Here is a 21,968-nt window from a genome sequence, read left to right on the forward strand (position 1 = left end):
CACACACACACACACACACACACACACGTACTGTAGCTGTCTTCAGACACACCAGAAGAGGGCATCTGATCCCATTACAGATGGTTGTGAGCCACCATGTAGTTGCTGAGAATTGAACTCAGGACATCTAGAAGAATAGTCGGTGCTCTTAACCACTGAGCCATCTCTCCAGCCCCTTATGTTCATTCTTAAATGCAGCCAGACAATATTAATACTTGGGAGAGAATAGTTTAAACAAAGCGTTTTGGTTTTGCTTTATTTTTTTTTTTTTAAATGGCATGCTTATCGACAGAAGAATGGCTCAGCATGTGACTATTTCTATTCTCAAGATTCTTGCTGGTCACTCTTGCCCCGTCCTCCCACAGAGTCTAAAATGGATTGTGACCCCTGACATTGGTGACCCTGACTTGCTAGTGTTAATGTAGGCCTACTACAACGAATCTCTAAGGAGCTTCTTCCTGCTTGGTGAAAGGTGGATGGATGGATCGACCCACCAGATTATCTTTGGGCCCTATCTTTAAGTGAGGGCCTCAAGGTGTAGGGAGCCACTTCCTCTGTAACAAATGGGTGAGGCTCCTCAGGATTAAGATACAAGAAGTCATCGTTCTAGTGACAGCCACCTTTCCGCTCTCTCTAGCGATTAAATCTATTTGTCTGGTGTTGTGTAAGGGACCATCATACTCCTGAGGAAGCATCCTGCCTCTGAGCTACTGCACTGTGACAGGGGAATGCAGGAAGGTGATGGGGGAATACGGAAGGGAGGAGGGGGCTCACAGAAGGTGTGCCTTGGCTAGCGCTCTTGAAACTCTAGACAGCAGCATAGCCACCCCCAGGAAGCTCACTCCATAAGAGGAAAGGACAGTTTCGCAAGTGAGGCTGGACCTGGGGAGCTGCCCATCGGGCCCTGGCACAGCGCTGGGCCTGTTAGGAAATCAGGGAGACATTGTGTCTCCCGGGCAGGCGCCGCTTCTCACTTGCCCCGGCCATGCTCACTTCAGGCGCTGGCTCCAGAGCCAGGCTGGCAGCTGGGCAGGTGGCTGGGTGCCCTCTTGCCCCAGGCCTGGTGCCCAGGAAACTACAGCTACGGCTTGGAAAGTGTTCCTCTTTCGGGCCCCATGGTAAGGCCAGGGGGCTGCAAGGGGCCATATGAGCAGGAGGTCAGCAGCATGCTAGTGACAAAGAATTCCAGACTGTTTCCTCCAGAGATTGGGCGCCAACGCCCTCTTGTCCTTTCCTGTCAAGTAGGGATTCCTCTATACACACACAAAAGAAAGCCCCACCCAAGATGCCCAGCTCCCTCCCACCCCGACTTGAAGGGGAAGGGCTGCCTCTGGTTCTGTAACTAGCTTCTTATCATCCCTAAAGCCATGAAGGTGCACAGAGCTAATATTTTAATATTGTGTATTTGAGCCGGCAAAGGGGTCTGGGGCAGGAAAGAGGGCGTTTGCTATCTTGGGGGCTGCTCAGTCAAACAAGATGATTCTAAGTAGAGACACAGCCATAGGAATGGACCCCAAGGTCAATAATGAAGAGAGTCTAGGTCCAAATGGGTGTGCAAGAGCTGACAGTAGGTGAGCCAGGAGGCTGTGGCTGAGGACGGGCACAGTACGGCTCCTGCTCACTTGGGGATGAAGCCTGTGAAGTAGGCACAACTTTCTGAGGATCTTTCCTATTCATAGGCTGTGGAAATACAGCCAGCATAAAGCAGTGTAAAGCCCCTGAAGGTGTATGATCACCGGCTCCCAGAGGAGTGAACTGTGGGAGCTCACACTGTGAACACCAAGAGCACATCTAGCCTTGCAGCGTCCCCCTGCACCACAGCCCGCTTCAGATCAGCAGTCTACCCAAGTCATTCAGACTTGCTGCTCTGAGGGGTGGGGGTGGAGGTTGGGGGGAAGCTGTTCCTCGGAGGCAGAGGACTGGCCTGCTTGACTCCTCAAGGTCTTATTCCAACCGAGCAGTCCCTCACTCTACAGGCGAGTTGCTATGGGAACTGTAACCTTGAATTTCCTGGCTCTGGGGCTGTGAAAATCACAACCTGAACCTTCCGTTGAAGTGGGTTTTTCGATTAATTTCCTGTTTGATTGTTTACTTTAGAGAGCGGAAAATGCCTTTGCAGCAGCTAAGGTCCCTTTACCCAGAGGCTGTCACACCCTCCCTGCAAAACCAGCAAGGTCAAGTCCAGGCCTTAGGTGGGTGGAGGGATTGCAGGGAGAGCAAGAGACAAGGCAGGGAGGAGGCCCAGCTAGGGGCAGAGGGCAGCCCGACCCCCTCTTCTGCCCTGATTTTCTCCTTGTTCTTCCCAGGGCCCCAGCATGGTGAGACAGACCTAGGAGTTCCCATTCCGGCCCTAGTTGGGGAGCCTGGCCACCCACCCAGAGTCCCAGGCCTGGCCCCCAGCCAGCCTTAACCCTCCCTGACTCAAGGAACTTTTTGGTGCTGAGTCAGACACAGGCCACAGTTATTCCATTCCTTCAGAGGGGAATGTGAAGCGTGATTGTCAGGAGTGGCCTCTGTGCCTGGGTCCCTAAGCTAAGCTGCCCCGCAGGCAGCTGGGAGAATGTCTGCCTTGTTATCTTTCTTTTATTTGCTGCGGCAGAGAGCGGTATATGATCTGTCAGCTGCCGAAACTCCATCCCAATGTCGCTCTCCTGTGTGTGGATGGGATGGGGTGGGGGAGGTTGGCAGGCAGGCTCAGGTGAGGACCAAGTTACAGCCATCCTCCTCCCCTTTGATGAAAGGCACCTTGCGATAGGGCCCGAGCATTGGCAGCCCGGGCCTTACCCCACCCCCCATCTGCATATTCACCCTCAGAGGGGCAGGAGCTCAGGGGAGTGGGGAGGGGAGCAGGAGCTCTGTGCCTGCTTTATTAGTGGAGATGCTGAACCCAGGGCAGAAGAGGAATTGCCTTGTCTTCTCGGCCCTGTAACATAAACTGTCCAAAGCAGGGCAGTTTGACAACGTACTGCTACTAACAGTTTCCAAATGACAGGTAAAAATCGAGAGTCTGCCAGGCAAACCAGGTAAGCAGTCACCAATCCTTCCCAGGCCTGACTCTGCACAACTCATTGGGTAGCAGTAGCTAAACCACCTTGACTTTGAACCCAGACTAGATCTAGGTTCAAATCCCATTTCCCCACTATTGAGTTCTCACCTGTTTCTGTTCTGTCCCCTGCCCCAGCATGAAAAATTATTATACTATCTGGGGATGTGTGTGGTTAAAATGTACACAAAACACACCTAAAACAAGCATGGAAAATGTAAAGCAGGTAACTGGGGAGAAGCCCAGAGGTGCTGTCCGGCACTCAGGAGCCTCCGCTAAGGGGAACAAAAGGAGCTATCTCCAGTCTCTCCTGTCCACCTGTAAAGCAAGATGGGTAGATGTTAGGGTAACTCAAAACAGAAAAGACAAGCAGCTTCTAGAAAGGACTGGGGTAGACTCTACAGGCAAAGCTGGAAGGTTTTGAAGGCAGACGTGGCTGACCCCAAGGTCCTTGGGAATTCACAGCTGCAGGGATTGTAAGCAGAACTCCCTCTTATCCGGGCCACTGACCAGGGTTTGGCTCCGCAGAGGAGCCACTGGCACTGTGGCCCCTGCCTCTGGTGTCTACAGAAGGATTCAGTGTCTGCCGAGGGCCCCAGATGATATTTCCATTCCCCGGGGCCAGCTGTGGATGAAGCACTACCCCCATGTGACATTTAGTGTGGTCACTTTGTAGGTGAGGTTTGCAAGCTCAGCAAGAAGGAAACTAATTATCCCCACTGGGCCTGGTCAACGCTAGGGTAATCTGCTCCCCTCCTCCCCTCCGTTAGAGAGCTGGCAGACCTCAGCACAGGCTTGGACGGAATGCTAGGGCTGAAGCATGCACTTCCTTGACATCTGACCCTGGCCAACCTACCAAGACTCCTCGTTAGGCTAGTAGACAAGTGACGTTAGGAGAAATTCCCCTCTTTGGGGTATCCGAACTGCAAGCAGCACAGACATTATCTTAGATAATGCTAAGAAATTAACATGTGAGCACTCTGAACCCTGTAGCTTTACCCACAGGACGGACAGCATGAGCGTCTATGTAAGCACCTTAACAGACCCTGCCTCCGGCTCAGAGGGAGAGAGCCCTTCTCTTATCCATGGCTGATCTGTGTATCCGATCCCCTCTCTCCTGACTCTGCCCAATCTGGTTCAATCTGATCCTTTTAAACAGGTTACAGATCCCCCTGCCTCCACACACATTCCTGTCAAACCATTGCTATTCTTTTCTCTTGGTGTCTTCTGTCCCATAGGCAAGGTCTGAAGAAAAACTAGAGAGAGTGGGGGAGAGAAGGAGGAAAAGACAGATACCAGAGAGGCTCCCATTCTCCAGGCTGTGTCCCTAGCTTCTGCCTGCCTCTAGAACACGCTGATGTCATCATGGCAAAGGTCACCCTCTTTCCTAATCACTAAATGCACTGTGGTCATTGTTCATCTTACTTGACCTCTGCAAGCATTTGACCTGCTGACCTTCTACTTCCTGGAAATCTTACCTTCCATGACGCTGCTTCCTCTAGGTCTACTTAGATCTCTGACTATCTTCCCCTTCCTCCCCTAGGGTTCATCCTCTCTCATCCAAGATCAGACCCCTCACCTTCTTTTTCTCATTCTGTGTGTTCTCCGGGTCACCTCATTCACACCCATGGCCTTGACTGCTCCTGGGTACTGAGCCTGGTAGCCACTCTCCCACTAGTCATACACTGAACTCACTCACTCCAGCCTTCCCATACTGTTGGTGGCATTGCCACATATGCCTCTGATTAAGCATCAAGCATGGGAACAACAGCCCAGCTTCTATGTCCCCCAACCCCATACTCACCATAAATCTAGTCTCTCTCTTTGATGTGATCCTCCCTTTATACCTGCCTCAACCCAAGCCACCACAGTTTCACATCACAGCCTCTCACTGGGCTTGCCGACTCCCAGGCTTCCTCATTGTAGTTTATTCTCCATTCTGTGAAAGAAAGGACCTTTCTTAAATGCAAATATCATCGGCTAATCTCTCATTTGAAATCTTTCAGGGGCTCTCCAGAACCTTGAGATTAAACACAAAGCAAAACAAAACAACCAAAAAAACAAAAACCAGCGTTGAGCAGCACAGCATTTAAATCCACTTAGTATTTGTCCTTGGCCCTGTTTACTATGCTACGTTCCCCTGCCCCAGCCTGTGTATCTCAGGTATCTTGGCACACTGTTGGCATACTGGCTAGTGCATTGGTGAACTCTGCTTGCTCTCATAGCCATAGCTTGTGGACATTCTTCTTTGCAAAACGCCTGGAATATTCTCCACTACCACCACTGTTCTCCCCATACTATAGCCTCATATGCCTGGCAAAAGTCTCTCTTGTCTTTCCTACTAAGTTAGAAGTCTTATCATTATTCTGTGTTTACATTGTGCTTACCATATAGGGCATTCCTTAAACATTGGTGTGTCAGTGGATGGATGGATGGATGGATGGATGGATGGATGGATGGATGGATGGGCAGATGGATGGGTGGATGGATGGATGGATGGATGGATGGATGGATGGATAGGTGGGTGGATGGATGGATGGGTGGGTGGATGGATGGATGGATGGATGGATGGACGGATGGATGGATGGGCGGATGGATGGGCAGATGGGTGGATGGATAGATGGATAGGTGGATGGATGGATGGATGGATGAATGGATGGGCAGATGGGTGGGTGGATGGATGGGTGGGTAGGTGGGTGGGTGGCTGGGTGGGTGGATGGATGGATGGATGGATGGATGGATGGGTAGATGGATGGATGGATGGGCAGGTGGATGGATGGATGGATGGATGGATGGATGGATGGATGGATGAGTGGATGAGTGGATGGATGGGTAGATGGATGGATGGATAGGTGGATGGATGGATGGATGGATGGATGGATGGATGGATGGATAGATGGGCAGATGGATGGGTGGGTGGATTGATGGATGGGTGGATAGATGGATGGATGGGCAGATGGATGGATGGGCGGATGGATGGATGGGCGGATGGGTGGATGGATGGATGGATGGGTGGATGGGCAGATGAGTTAATCTGTAGATAGAAGGGTGAGTTAGTGGGTAGGTCAGGGTAAGTGGAGGAATGGATAAGCAGATGGATGAGAGCGAATGGATAAATACGGTTGTCACCAGCGCAATTAAAGAACAGGCAAAATCAATGCCATGTTGTAAAAGCCCAGGTTGGCCTTTATACAGCCACCAGTTAGCAGAATTAAGAATTATGCGTTCCAGCTATCACACTAAAAATTAGCTAGTCTGGGAGAAATGAGCAGCATTCTCTGTCAAAGGATGCTGACCCAGGACTCTGAGCTTCATCTAACTCTGCTCAGACTCTCTGTCTGCCTTATGCAAGCCATCTAACTACTGAGACTCAGTCTCTCTGTCTATTAAGTAGAGATAATAATGCCTGTGGCCTTTGCCTGTCTCCACAAGAGTGTCACGAGGGTACAAAATGTGTTGGGATCTGCAAGGAAGATATATGTTTATAAAGATATAAGTGTAATCATAATAATAACACCTTGCACACGCTTGGATTGGGCTTTGCGCTTTTCAAAGTTCTTGCCTATATATTATCTCAGTTGACTCTCCAAACAGGGAGGCAGATATTATCCCCTTTCTCGGATGAGGAAACTGAGGTGCAGCGTGACTAAGTGGCATGCCCTGGGTGACTCTCGGTCAGTGGCAGATCTTGATTGTCAGCCTGCTGCACAGTTTTGATGATAGCCTTTTCTTGGATGGATTATCTGCCTCCCTGAACAGAGAGAAGCAGGCATAATTGACCCTCTTCTGAATGACTCAAGGTCATTACTGTGAATGTCAGTTCCTGTGTTGTCTTTTAGACTTAGCTGTGATGCAGACCCAGAGCCAGCAGACACATAGGATAGACAGGTGACAACTGTGGAGTCCCCAACCTAACAACCTGTGGTCCCAGGACCACGTGCTGGGGCTGTGTGCTCTCTCTCTCTCTCTTCTTTCTTTCCACTGTCAGTGTCTGTGCCCATCTCTGAGATGTCCTCTCCCTCCAGTCCTTTGATCTCCTTTTTGATCTTCCTGACCTTCAGCTTCTTCCACACTTTGATTTTATCCTTACAGATCTTGGTCCTTCCATAGATAGAGCCAGCCAATCAGGATACTCTGAGGGATCTCTGGTCTCCAGGAAGGTAGCAGGTGTCGTCTACTGAATAGACTTCTTTACCCTCTACCCACCTTGCTTCCTCCAGCTCACCTAGAACCAGTGCTACTGACAACAGGGTCAGAAAGAGCTCTGACTGTAGTGTGTGAGGCAGCTGCATTTGTTCTCCAAGACTGTACAGTGTGCCTGTGGAGAGCTGTGGTGGTCAGGAAGGGCTAGCCAGCATGCCTCAGGTTGACACCGTAGCCAGTGCATGAGACACAAAGCCGTGGTGGTCCCCTTGATCATTCCTACCAGCACATCAAGGCAGCCCCATATCTTCCATCCACACCTTCTTTCTCTCCCTGCTGGGTGGCATCCCAAAAGCCAGCCTGGTTCCATCCTGGGCACGCCTTGGGCAGCATGCCCATGCCCCATGGCCCTTCCCAGCGGGGACTTGGGGATGCTCTTTCTCTAGCTGCTGTCAGGCCTCCCACAGCCTGGCTGGAGCACCTCAGCTTCTTCTCCCTGAGGGAGGATGTGATGGGTGTACCCACAACAAGGCTCCGGCAGAGACAATAGCCCAGGAATGTGGTCGCTTCCTAACAAACACTGTGTGGGCTCGCACAATTGCCTTGGATTCTCGTCCAAGAAACACATTTCACGGTGCAAGGGTGCGGGTGGCTTGCCTGCCCCAGCCCGCCCACATCTCTCTTTATGCCAAAGACTTGGATGAGGGGTGGCCTCTTCCCCACCCAGACCTTCACCCAAACGTGGGCCACAATGGTCCTCCACTAGTGCAGCCCTTCTTAAGAGAAGATGCTCAGAAGGACAGTCTATTCTTCCAGAGGGTTTTGCTCTGATCACTGTCTTTTTTTTTTTCTTTTTAAATATATAGCCAGTTATTTTTGTTGTGGTAAAATATACATGCCATAATATTTACCATTCTGAATATACTTTTACAGTATTAAGGCCATTCACATTGCTTTATGATCAACCCTACCGCTACAGAGACTTTCTGTATTGCAAACCTGTCTCCATTGATTAACTCCCACCCCACCCCCCAGTTCCCATCAGCTGCCATCTGCTTTCTGTCTCTATGAATCTGTCTATCCTCAGAACCTCATGTAAGTAGACTCAGGCGGTGTTTGTTCTTTTGTGCCTGGCTACTCTCAGCAGGGTCTTGAAGGTTCATTGAAGTGAAAACACATCACAACTCCTGAATATTATTCAGCCCCAGTAGATGGATCATTCATTTATCTTTTCCCCCAATGATGGACACTTGGGGTGTTCTGCCTTTAACTACTGCCAATCATATGGCCATGAAGAAGTATGAGAATGTTATGTCTGTTCAAGTGGCCACTCCTTTTGGAGACCAATCTTTGAGTTCAAGCAACTGTCTCTCCTGAAAAATCCCAAGTAGAACACACATAAATGAGAGAATGGCTTGGCCCCTCAATGTACAAACAGGGTTCTCTTACCCAAAAACCCAGCTGTCCTTTTGGGAACCTAGACTCAGGGAATTGGAACACAGAACAGGGTTCTGTGTCAAGATGGAGGAATGGAAAAGTTCTGGACTTGGAAGGATGTCTAGGGTATCCACAACGGGAAAGTTCAGTAGCAAATACGAGGGAGCCACTGATGAGTCTGGGCAACCTGGGAAGATACACACAAAGGGTTTCCAGAGAGGGAGCCCTCATTGAAGGAGGAATATGAGCCTCTTGTTAGCACAAAAAGCAGAGGTGGAGACTTCCTGACTGTCCACAGAGCAAAGAAAGGCACACAGAGGTCAGAGGAGGAGGTTGAAGGAACTACTCTACAGTCAATGCTAAAAGTTCCTAGGGATCCCTGTTCCACAGATAGAGGTGAGTCTGCATGTGCAGGGCGAGCAGGTCAGAATCCAATGCCAGCTGTCTTCTTCCTTGTTGTTTGAGACAAGTTCTTCAAGTGAACCTGGGGCTCAGTAGTTAGGTAGACCAGTAGGCCCTTGAATCTCAGGGATCCTCCTGTCTCTGTTTCCCCAAGTCTGAGATTTCAAGTGTGCCCCCTGACACATGGGATTTTTGCACAGGTTCTGGAGATTCATCTCAGGTCCTCCTGCTTGCCAGACAAACATTTTACCAACTGAGCCATCTCCCCAGCCTTTCCTTCATGTCCTCTCTGTACACAGCACCATTGACAACAGGAGAAAGAAAGGAACAGCCCTCAGGAGCTTCCTTGAGAAAGCCTAGCAGGCCTGCACAACAAGGCCTATCACACGATGTGATTTTTGGCTTAGCCCAGACTTTCCCAACAGCCAAGTAAGAGATAAGGTTGGAAGAGGGAACCCTCCCACAGCTCTACTTAGGAGTCCTGAGCAGTCTTCTCTGTCCCAAGTGAGGGACACAGGCCCTGCAAGGTAGGAGCAGTGGTACTTATCAGTGGAGAGCCTGGAATAGCACAGGAGTATGAGGAAAGAGTAGAGGAGTAAAGGAAGGAACATGGACAGACAGCAGAGCCTCATCCTCTCAGGGTAGGCCTAAGAAAGGTAAGCAGGCCTTGGATGGTAGATGCAGGGAGGAGTTGTTGGCTCAGGGGTCAAAGCACTCTGCCGACAGGCCTCAGAGCTGCATGAGACTTTCCCTGCATCATTACCAGAAGTGGGAAAGCACATTCCACAGCAACCATTGCTTCTCAGGCCCTGGATCTTTGAGGAATTTCTCATAATATTACTTCACTTGTCAGAAACCAGGTAGACACTTGTGAGGAGACACAACAGGCCCAAAGATTGATCTCTGGACCAACGTGACCAGCACACGTCACTGTGTGCTACAAGAAAGCCACCTTAAGTACCCAGTTCTCTCCCCTGGACACCTCATCTTCTGCCTTCCTTGTCATTTCTGTAGCGTTTTATTTATTGGAATGTCTCCAGCAATTTAATTTGTGGTTTTTGTTTTGAGGTAGACTCTCACGATGGAGCCCAAACTGGCCTTAAACTCACCATTCCCTGCCATAGGAAATCCTGATATTATAAATGTGCACCCTACTCCCAGCCAGACATTTTTGGTTTAAGGATTTTCTCCTGCTAGCTGTTCCCCACCCCTGAGGAGTGAGGCAGAGGCAAGGTAACAGCAGGAGTTCCAGAGCTATGCAGAGCTCACCTCATGCTAGCCTCGCCTCCATTTTCCCTGGGGAATAAGCAGAAGTAGACATATCTTTTGCTCCAGCTTCAGCTTCACCCACCAAGGTCACTAAACCCTTCCAAGCCTTGGGATCAGCTCCCAGAGTGAGCTGGGTAGAATACTGGCCTCCTGCAGGGTGAGATATATCCCCCAATACTGTCCAGAACATGTTTCCTAATCTTCAACATGGTTTCCTGAGTCATCCAGATAAGAGGCCCATATGTGGCTCTTAGAGTAACCCCGATGGAAGCTTCCTGGGCTCTTCTTAAGGACTGACAACCCTGGGATAAGAGTCAAGAGAATGCCAGAAGCAGATACCACTGTGGAGGGAAGAGACAGCTGTATGCTACACAGTCTGCTGTGCAGACATAGCAGGAGGTGTCCACACTACTATCTTTCTTATGCTCGAATATAATGAAGTAAATAATGGGTATATTGTGTAAAGTGTGTGGGAACATGCTCAGAAGAAAGTCCTGCAACTAGCACTGACTGGGTCAGAGGCTTTGAAGTTGGTAATTATCACCATGTTGCTCTAGAACAGTGGTTCTCAACCTTCCTAATGCTCGACCCTTTAATACACTTCCTCATGTTGCAGTGACCCTCAACCATAGAATTATTTCCATTGATACTTCATAACTGTCATTCTGCTACTTTTGTGAATTGTGATGTGAGTATCTGATATGCGGGATATCTGATATGTGACCTCGGCGAAAGGGTCGTTCGTCACAATCCACAGGTTGAGAACCACTGCCCTAGACGGCACCAACACATGAGCTATGTGTTTGCAAAAAACATCAGTTGTAATTCTCCGCCATGTCCTTTCTGGTGAGGGAGGTGTGAAGGCTGTTACCTTCCCAAGGCTGTGTGTATCGCTCTGCTCTGAAGGCAGTGACCTCTCAGATTGGTCCCCTCATTTACCAGCTGTAGACACTGCTTGACAGGCTATCTTCCTGCCTTCCCAATTCTCTTACTGGCAAATATTTTCTTTTTTACTAAGCGTTTGTGCCAGGGGCTGGGGATGAAGGTGGACAAATCAGGCCCTGGTCTTATAAAACCTCATTTGTGTTGGAGGGAGAAAACAACAGGCACAGAAGAAGAGACAAATGTCAGGGGCCATCGAGAGATGTCAGTGGAATGTGGATAGGAGCATCAATGACACACCAGGCTGCTAAGGGGAGGCCTATCTGAAGAGTCATGTGTGTGTAAGGCTCTAGGGTGAGACAGTGAGATCTGTGGTTATGGGGTGGCCCAGAGTCTCCAGGGACAAAAATACAAAGATCAGAACTAGAACTGTGAGACATGTGAGACATGCCATTACATACTGAAAATGCTATGAGTCAAATGTAGCATCTGTAATCTCAGCACTGGGGAGGCTGGGGTAAGAGGATTGCTGGTTCAAGACCAGCCTGTACCATGTATGAAACCATGTCTCAAATGGGGGGGGAAAAAAGTCAAATAAAACGTAGTGGTACACATTTCTAATCCCAAAACTTAGGCAGTAGGAACAGAGGCACCAGGAATTCAATTGTCAGTTAGTTACGTAGCGAATTTAAGGCTATCTTGGGCTACATGAGGCCTCTGCCTCAGACAAAGAAAAAAAAAAGTGAATCTTCTATTTGATAAGTTATGTCTCAATTTCTGAAGAGAGAGATTAAAAAGACAGAGTGGATAGGTAGAGGAAACCTTGGTGGGATGTAGTCAAGGCAGCCTGGTCATGCCTTGGTTAATAAGCACTTATTACACAGGAGTCACAGTTGGCTTTGGGCTTGCAGTGTTCCCCCAGTGGAGAACTATGTTTGATGGCTCAGCTCTCTCCCACAGCCAGGTCTTGATTCCTAACCTAGTGAAGGCATTGATCACCAATAGCATCAAAGCTGGGACAGGAATGGGCAGAACAGTGGCCCACCTGCAGGGGCTAGCATCTGTGTACAGCCTGACCGTATTTTTTTTTTTCTCTGCCCTTCTCTTCCACAGCTCTTGCAGTCTCAGGATGTGAAGGAAGATGCCGTCCTCTGCTGTTCCATGGAGGTGAGCATTGGGCTCAGATGGCCTAATTCCAGACTCATGTGTCCTTGGGCCTCACAGTTGAGGGAAACCAAAGTCATTGGATTTCTGCAGAGCCAGGCGTGTAGAGGATTGTTCTCTAGGGGAATCATTACAGGCTGGCACTGTCCATTTCTCAGTCCAAAGGCATGCCATACAAATGACTTAAGAGGTTGCAAGTGACCTGCTGCCCCCAAAGATCTCCCTTCACTTCCGTGCTATACAATTAGGAGAAGGTGCCAAGTGCTTGATTGAACCTCCTACGTTGGCTTCTGGGAGGCAACTACTCCTAATCTCAAGATGTAGCCACTGAACACTGAGGCTTCTTCTGGAATCTTCCTTCCAAGGCTGGCTGGGTTCTTTGGACAGATCCTTGCCCTCTACAAATAGACCAGAGACACTCAGGATGGCACAGAGAAAAAAGATCTTGTGGCATGGGGACCCATCCCAAGAACCTGTGCAGCAACCTTGATTGGCTAGATGGACATGAAGTTTGTCGGGGTTTGGCTGGGCACATGCATGGTGCTTGCCCAGATTAGAGGGAAAGATAGGTCAGGATCTGTTCCTTCAGATAGCTTCAAGGCTGACACATGCTCAGGGGCTGAGGAATATGTAAGGAAAATGTGCATATATCCCTGGAAATCAGGGGAGGGAGGTCAGAGTGGGTCACAGATGTCAGGGAGGGGCATTGTGGGAAAGGTGGAGCCTAGAAAAGCAGGTAGGACAAGCCAGGATGTAGTGGCAAGTAGCGTTCAGATTGTATAGGTAAAAGGGTCCTGCAGAATCCCAGAAAGTAATATTAGAGTTTCTCCTGGCCAGGGTTGGCTTTTTGTTTGTTTGTTTGTTTGTTTGTTTGTTTTTTGTTTTTTTCTCCAAAGATTGATGGGTCTCCCAGTTGCCTGGCTGCCCTTCTACTTCAGTTCATATTTCTCTGTTAGTTATCACAGATATGGAGACAGGTCAGTTCTGGGGCTAGAGGTATGTTTGGCCTTAGAAAGGAGACCCATCTCCCCTCATGTGCCACAGAGACACATGTAGGTACTGATCACTAATCTGTCTCCAGAGCAAAATACCTGGCAAATGGGAATTACCACAAAGATGCTTGCTCACTCAGGGGAGCAGACACGGGGTCAAGTGAGGGTCTAAGCGTAGTCAGAGAAAGCTTCCTGCAGGAGGGGTGGCTCTGGGGTAGAAAACACAAAGAGTGAGTTCCTGGTGAGCTGCTGTCTGGCCTGGGCTTACCTGCTGGCAGATGGTTGTTAAATCTCACCTTTGGCTGTTTCTGCCTAGATCTGCAGATTCCTCCAATTTAGGTCCTTTGGTCCTTGCCTACTTAGCCAAAGATTAGGGAGGAGAGAGGGAAGGGGAGTGCATATTATGGGGTCCAGGTCCCCACCCTGATCACACTTTTCGCCCACAGCTACAAAGCACAGGCCGGCTGCTGGAGGAGCAGCTACCAGAGATGATGACGGAGCTCCTAGCCAGCGCGAGAGATAAGATGCTGTGCCCCTCAGAGTCCATGCTAACCCGGTCCCTACTCCTGGAGGTCATCGAGCTCCACGCCAACAGCTGGAACCCTCTGACGCCCCCCATCACGCAGTACTACAACAGGACCATCCAGAAATTGACAGCCTGAAAGCCAAGGGGGCCTGGCGGGCAGCCCATGGGCAGCTGGGGCCCTGGTGCACAGGGCCAGATGGACACACGAAAGGACAGGGGTGGCCCTGGCGGAAAAGAGAACTGAGTAGGGAGGCAGGTAGCAACGGTGGCCAGTCTGGAGCCAGCGGAGGAAGGGATTGGATCCCTCAGAAGGGCTCCCCGTGCAGCCCTCCCCCCCCCACCCCCCAGCCTGCATGTGAGCATGTGGCAGCTCACACCAAGGGAAGCATGTCTCTTTGTCCTGGTGGTCGCCCGCCCTTGCTCTCTTCTCCTCAGCTCTAGTCCTCCCCGCCCCCTACCTTCCAGCCCATCCCCCATAGAGCTTTATGGGAGGAATCTCTGCCTCTCCTCACTGTCTACAGCTGCCTCTCAGCCTCCCACACCTCTGGCCACCGCTTGGGTCAGCCAGGACTGCTGAAGGCTGAAAAAGTGGGTCGAGACGGCTCTCATTGTTCCCACGTGCTGTCAGCCACGGTCGCCAACTGGCAGCAGGCAGCGTGCAGCAGATGTCTGGGAGGACAAAGGCAGGCACGGTCCCCACCAGCCGCCCATAATTGATGGCCTTTGTCAGCCCCAGCGGAGCTGGAGAGAGGCTTTTTTTTCTCCTCTAACCTTCGTGCTCCACCCTCCAACCCTCAGCCTCCAGCCCCAGGGCCCGCTGCTCCCCCAGGCAGAGAAGGGAGCCGGGGCTCACAGCTCAGCTTGAATCCTTTTATTTTGTTTTTCAAAAGTCGGTTGCTTTGAAGTCTATTTTCCTCAATGAAAATGCCCTAGATTTTGTGATCACATAGTTATCCCTCAAGGATCCCCTGATTAGTGGGAGATCAAACCCTGGCCCCCTCTGGAAAGAATCTAGCCACTAGCAGCTTGCCAGTAGCCAGCTAGTAATTGGAAACTTCTGCCCCAATGGGGGTCCCCACTGGAATCCTGTGTTCCTGGGCCTCTGTCCTGCAGTGCCTCTGTTCTGTCCACTGCTAGCTTCCAAAGGGCTGATACTGTCCCCTGGACTGACTGCCTTAGGACCTGCCCTAGCCCCTGTTATGGCAAACGGGGCCAGAAACGAGGCTGGCAAATTAAAACCAAATGCAGGTTTTGTTCCAAGCAACTGTTGGGGGAAGAGCCCACTGCTGGCTCCACGGGTCTTGGAGCCTCTTTCATGATCCTTTGCCTCAGCCCAAGCAAGACCCACAAGCCCTACCTCCAAGGCTGCTGGGGAGAGGGGAAAATCGTTGGGTCCTGATTGAGACGGTTTGGTAGGCGACCAGGCAGACAGCCAAATGAAGTTCTTCAGGCTAGAAACAAAGCTCTGGTTTCTTTGGAGGCTCTGGTCCCAGGGAACAACCACTTCTACAATGGCTAGGGAGAAGGACGAGGCGGTCCGAGAGGCTAGTCTTGCTAGGATGGCTGCTGCCTCCTCCGCCTCATCTGCCTCATCTCTGGGAAGCTGAAACCCACACTTTGATGATCCCCCAGAACAACATGTGTTCAAGCCCAGGGGCTTCCCAGTTCGCTCCTTTCACTGGATCTGGTCCTACCTAGATCATGGTGAAGGCTTTTAACCGATGGTTCTCAACCTATGGATTGTGACCCCTGTGGAGAATCAAACAACCCTTTCACAAGGATACTTATCAGATTCCCCCGAGCATCTGTTACGATTCATGACGGTAGCAAAGTTAACAACTGTGAAGTAGCAACGAAAATAATTTTGTGGTTGGGGGTCACAGCTGCAGGAGGAAGAGCAAGAGTGTTCAAGTTCCCAGCATCGGGAAGGTCGAGAACCACTGCTCTCCAGGCCTCCTACTTGAATTCAGGCTGTCTAGAGTGAAAAGGAACGACACTTTCTCTTAATGTCCCAAGTCTAGAAGAGTAGAAAGGGACTCAGGTGGGGAGGGAGAGGTCCCGAGTTCTCTCTGGCTGTCTCCAATTGAAGTGTTCAGGTCCCAAGATGGCGCCTCTGAAGGGGGCTGCCGGGAATGCGGTATAGAGGTCATGGTTACCCCAGCTTTGATCTCTTTTCTTCCTCTCCTGCTTCCTCTCCTTCTTTTCTCTGCTTCTTGCTGCCTTGTCTCCCATCCCAGCCCCTAGGCTGAGCCTGGAGCCCAGGGACGCCATAAGCCGCACAGAAGGTGTTGAGGGAAGAGCAGGGCAGGTGGAATGCACAGAGAAGACACCAGGGAAATCATACTCATGAAGAGTTAGGCAGCCCAGGCCCACAGGCACCTGCTCCCTGCATCCTCAGGGAGCCACAGGTGTGTTTGCTTGGCCTGCTTCCCAGGTGTCTTCTATAGGGTGGTGTGTGTGTGTGTGTGTGTGTGTGTGTGTGTGTGTGTGTACACACATGTATGTACATTTGCATCTGCTAAGAGTGAAGCAGGGCCATGAGGAAGAAAGAGGCTGATAGTGGGGACTTAAGCCGCAGTAGAGGGGTCCCCTAGACTCCTCATTGGGCTCACAGAGTAGGCTCCACACAGGGGCTCCCAAACACTGTAGAGGGGCTAGTATCCCCTAAACAGGCAGAGACCATGGTTTTGTGGGCACCGTGGGCCTAATCAGCTCCTTCTTAATGTCCTGGGGGAGGGGGGGATCTTGTCTCAAGAGCATCCCCTCCCAGGGCCTTGAGGACCAGTATGAAGATGCAAGATATAAATATGTATACATATATAAATATATTTTTAATTACATGTTGTGTCCCGGTGGCTCCAGACTTGCAGTTGCCTAGTGTATTCCATTGCTTGAAACCACTTCCTGGTCCATCCTGATAGGACACTTCCAGCCGTCTGTCTGTCTGTCTGTTTTAAATGCAGATCCCTGTTACTTTTTTCAGAAACGGAAAGAAAACTTTTTATTATTATTATTATTATTATTTTATTGTTTAAAGAGACAACAGTAAAGCCTAAAATCTAAAAGGCTGAGGGCCTTCCTGGGGGGGGGGGAACTACTCAAGCAGGAAGTGGGGGACTTGCAGACACCCACAAACCCTGACCTCCCCAGGCCAGAGCTTCTCCTGCTGCCAGAGGAACGGCCTATCAAAGCCCGCCTCTGATGAAAGAACAGGGGGCAAGGCGTCTCTCAGACTTGTGTTTTCCTGTCTGGCCATGACCATCTGATTCTGAGCCTTTTTAGGCTCCCCTACCTGTCAGGACAAGTTGGTCCTTGTTCTCCACGCAAGTGACCTGCAGGTCACTGTCATCCTCTTGAACTGGCCGTATTGCCTAACTAAGCTCTGGGACCACAGCTCCTGCCAGGCTCTCGACTTCCCCGGGACAAGGCCAGGACTCCCACCATCAACCACAGGGAACCTCTTCCCCTCCCCCCAAAACCACCTTCATCCATGCTTCCTTCTTCATCCAGTCTGTAAACCTTTACAGTTTGAAAATCATCTTGTCCATTTGTGTAAATGTAAATGTTGACCCAATTGGTATTTATTCTAATTTTTATTGTATTTTATTTTATTTTGTCTGGGGGTGGGAGGGTGGGAAGTATACCACAGGTTGCAACCAAGGGCAGCTGCAGGGATGCAGCCCAGGAAGCAAGAGAAGCAGCTCCTTGGGGCCACTCTAGATGGCAGCCTCTGAGTAACCACATCCTAGGCTGTTATCTGGAATCAGAAGCCAGACAGTGTTCCTTGTCCCATACACTCAGGCCTGCCCATGGCGTGATGTCCCTCAGCTGCCTGGCACTGTGTTGGAAAACCTCTGACTGGGTCTTTGAGGAGGTGGGTTGGAGAGAATAGAATTCTCCTCTGCTCAGTAGTACACTTGCCCCAGAAGATGGATCTGGAGCCTCACCTGAGCCAGCCGGGAGCCTGAGAACAGGACCTACCTCCCTGCAGCAGGGTCTGGAGATTGCCGCCAAAGCTAAGGGCCAATCCTGCTCGCACCATCCCCTTCCCTTGTATATCCCTGCTTCCCAGCCGAACCCAAACTACAAGTGGGTTTAAAAAAAAAATAAATGATACCAAAAACCAAAAGTATGCCAAGTCTTTCTTCTCCGTATTGAGTTCAGCAATGGGAAGCTTTTCCCCAAGCCTCAGCTGGTATAGGCAGGTGTCTCAGAAGAGCCCAGCCCAGGCTATGTGCTAGGTGACGAGAGAGTCCTTACCTCTCCCCTGGCTGCTGTCCGGGGCAAGAGCAGACTCTAAGGCAGGAGGAAGCTGGGAAAGGGTTCATGCAAGATAAGTAGGCAAAGGAATGAGACTTCTGTCTCTAAAAGCTGGACTCTGAGGCCAAGTCAGGGTGGTGGAATTTCCTGAAGAAAATGGCTTTTGTGATAGCTTTGGCTTGTTACAGATTTAACCAGCCCCTAGACCTACCGCATCCTGGGAAATATCCCCATAGCATTTGGCAATGACTCTTTCTAAGAAGCCTAAGACTCTAAAAAAGTCTCAGTCACAGACTTAGGCAGTCAAATGAGTCTTTCATCAAGTCCTACATGAGGCCCATGAGGTGTATGTGATAGCGCACCCTCATCTCGGTTGGAGAAGCAGAACACTACCTCTTAGTAACAACCCTCCTTGTGAAGCATTCACCTCCTCCCTAGGTGGGCACAGAAGATCCTGAAGAGGACATGTGGTGATTCAGCCATTGCTCAGGACAGAGTCAAATACCTCACAAACAGCCTCAGGATAACCAAACCTACACAACTTGGGTAGGAAAAGAATGATGATTTAATTAAATGCCTGAGATCCTTGTGAGGCCGATGTACAAAATTTAGGAGTAGGAGCAGAGATGGGGGGGGGGGGGAGCAAGGGGGAAGTGTTTGAAGATAACCCCCGGAGAGAAAGGGGTAGTCCAAACCTGAAACTCCATCCAAAGATGATTCCGGGTGACTAGTTCCACTTAGAAGGAACTATGGGTTACTGAGTCCCATGCAGCCTGTCATCCAAATATGAAGTGTTTCACCCGACACTTCACCCCCATCTCTGCTACGTGAGTCCTCCATCTTGTGAAGAGCAGGTTACGTTTGTCCTAGCTCTATAGAAAGGCCAAAGAGGAACACTTCATTTTAAATGATCATCTATCTCACACCGCAAGACTGATAAAGGCCTTTTGAGTACCAAAGGTTGGGAACAGTTTGGGAGTCAAGAGAAGGGTTCACTGGACAGGGAAACAGTGGTTCAACCATTAATGCTCTCAGCCGGTCCAGTGAGGTAGGCAGACAGGTGGTATTTGGGTTGGACTTGCTTGGTTTTCTTGTGTAAGATTTTTAACTTTATGGTGTGTGAGTTTTTGTCTGCGTGGTCTATGCACACATGTGTTCCCGGTACCTGCAGGGGTCAGAAGAAGGCACCAGCTCTTCTAGAACTACAGTTATGAATGGTTGTAAGCCACCATGTGTGTGCTGGGAACTGAACCCTGGTCCTCTGCAAGAGCAACAAGTACTTAACTGCTGAGCCATCTCTCCAGCCCCTTGTTTCTGTTTCGTTTTTTTGTTGTCTATGTGTCTATGGGTGTGTGTGTGAGGGGTGGCTGTGTGGGTTTGTGTATGTGTTGCGTTTGTCTGTATGTGTATCTATGTGTGTATCTGTGTGTGTGTGTGTGTGTGTGTGTGTGTGTGTGCTTGCTACATTGCATATGCAGGTGAACTTCCTAGGGAGCAGGTAAGTCACTCCTATCCCCCTATGCTGCAGCTCCCGACTTTTAAAAAGTATTGATATATTAAAGATAAATCAAGGGGCTGGTGAGATGGCTCAGTGGTTAAGAGCACTGACTGCTCTTCCAGAGGTCATGAGTTCAAATCCCAGCAACCACATGGTGGCTCACAACCATCCATAATGAGATCTGATGCCCTCATATGGGTGTCTGAAGACAGCTACAGTGTACTTACACAAAATAAATAAATAAATTCAAAAAAAAAAAAAAAGATAAATCAAAGGATAGTTTCATGGAGTCTGTTCTTTCCTCTTACCTTTACAAAGGTTCTGGGAGTCAAACTCAGGCTACCAGGATTACACCAGGAGCACCTTTCCCCCCTGAGCCATCTTGCCATCCCTGCTTTGACTTTTTTATGGTACTGGATATGGAACCCAAAGCCTCATGAAGCTTTAGCACTGAGCAGGGCTCCATACTGGTTAAGTAGTTCTGACTCCCATTTTACAGATGAGCCAAGGGCAAAGAACGCAAGGGCCAGATCCAGCCAAGTATCTCTTACCCTAGCCCTGAAAGTTGGCCATCATTCTGCCCCAGCCCCTGTCCCCTGCAGTGGCCAGGCAGTTAGACAAAGGGGCAGCCAGCTGCCTGCTGAGAGGAGACCAGAGCAGCTCTCCAGCTTCCTTCCAAGCTGTGGAGATGGTGCATCTGGGCATTCTGCAGGGGTGTGGGTGGAGCCTGCAAAGTTTGAGTTTATTGTACAGTGTGTCCTGCTGGGTCCCAGTTTCCAAAGGCGGGAGATAAGAGAGTCCCTGTGGGGTGACACTTCAAGGGCCAGGCCAATAAACAAATTGCTAGAAACTTTTTCTAACTGCTGATATAGGACACACACACACACACAGCATAACTTCCAAAACCCTGACCTTAGAGAACCTCTTTTCTCACTTAAGGGTAGTGGGTATGTCATACCTTGACTGGGGTATCAGATGAGGGGTTGAGGGCCACTATCTGCCACCCTGGAGCACAGCATAACACTGACCATGAAGAGCACTGGTCTTGTAGAACTGGTGCCTGTAGTAGGTCTGGTAGCTATACTCCAAGTTGCAGTACTGGGTTTGCCACTGTGGCTGACGTATGGTGGCCAGCACATTCAGAGTGGGGAAGTGTCCAGTAAGACATTTGAGTTCAACAGAATACATACCCTGATTCAAGGCTGTCTGTGGCACTCATGGGCCCTAAGTACTTTTGCTTTCTTAAGCCTGCCCCCCCGCCCCCGTGTGTGTGTGTGTGTGTGTGTGTGTGTGTGTGTGTGTGTGTGTGTGTAAACTCGATTTCACGGTTTCCCATAGCTTTATTAGTATAGAGATAAATATATCAATAATTATTAAACATTTTCTTTAACCTAAAAGTTAAGATTTCATTCTAATTTTAATTCATTTTGTGGACCCCATGAGGGAGCCTATCTTCATCCATCCAAGTTACTATGACAAAGCACCCCAGAACTAGGTGGCTTATAAATAACAGTCTATTTCTGGCAGTCTGGGGCAGAGGTGTCAGCATGGCAGGCTCCAAGGAGTGAGGACCCTTCTGACTACAGACTGCCAACTTCTTGTTGCATCTATGGAGGCACAAAAGGGGTTTACAAAGAGCTAGGTGGGGGCAGCTTTGGTAAGGACACCAATTCCATTCATAAGGAATACACCTCTAAATGCTACCATACTAGGGCTTAGAATTCCAACATGATTTTGAATCCAGTCTTTCCGTTCATAGCAGCACGCTGCTCCGCCTGAGGGAACCTCAGCCCTGTACACAGGAAGATACCTGGATAGGTATCTTCCCTGAGCAAGGAGCCCTGCCTTTCCTGGCTGCCCACTTGGTTTCAGGTTGACTAAGGGCAGGAAGGGGGTTAACAGGGCAGCTCACAGAAGCTACATGAGGAGCCAACCCAGTGTCCCACACACATGGGTCCCCATCCCCATCAGTCCCTCATTTACTGAGCACTCTTGCATCCTAGGCATGGTCCTGAGACCTGTCTTCTATAATTCACAGGAGCATTCAGACTATGGGGATGATCAGCTCTAGGGACAGATGACTACAGCCAGAATCCCACAGCTGCCCCGATGTGTGGAGGGTTCTATGTGTGATGATCTTGGCCACCAAATTCCTACCTCTGAGATTTCTCACCTGCCCCCCCCCCCCCAGTGCTTTCCAATCACATTCCCTTGCACTGGAGGGCTTTAGGGAAATACATTCAGGAAAAAATACATTCAGAGAGCTAGGAACAGCCTGGTGGGTCAGCCTCCCTGGCAGCAGAGGATCCCAGACCACAGCTGTCCACCCACAAGCCTAGCTCAATTGCTGGG

General features: G+C 49.9%; 1 protein-coding gene across 8 annotated transcripts in view; it reads left to right on the plus strand.

Moving 5' to 3' along the window:
* Ctif (cap binding complex dependent translation initiation factor) overlaps window positions 1-17,486 on the plus strand; it is a 266,010-nt gene extending 248,524 nt beyond the window's left edge. For all 8 annotated transcript variants that reach the window (XM_034518416.2, XM_034518412.2, XM_034518413.2 and 5 more), the window contains 2 exons: window positions 12,290-12,343; window positions 13,779-17,486. In XM_034518416.2, the coding sequence (XP_034374307.1) occupies window positions 12,290-12,343; window positions 13,779-13,994 (270 nt within the window). In that variant the 3' untranslated portion in view covers window positions 13,995-17,486. The remainder of the gene's footprint in view (window positions 1-12,289; window positions 12,344-13,778) is intronic.
* Window positions 17,487-21,968: the final 4,482 nt, after the last annotated feature.

Source organism: Arvicanthis niloticus, chromosome 14 (genome assembly GCF_011762505.2).
Source record: "Arvicanthis niloticus isolate mArvNil1 chromosome 14, mArvNil1.pat.X, whole genome shotgun sequence".
Taxonomy (NCBI): Eukaryota; Metazoa; Chordata; class Mammalia; order Rodentia; family Muridae; genus Arvicanthis; species Arvicanthis niloticus.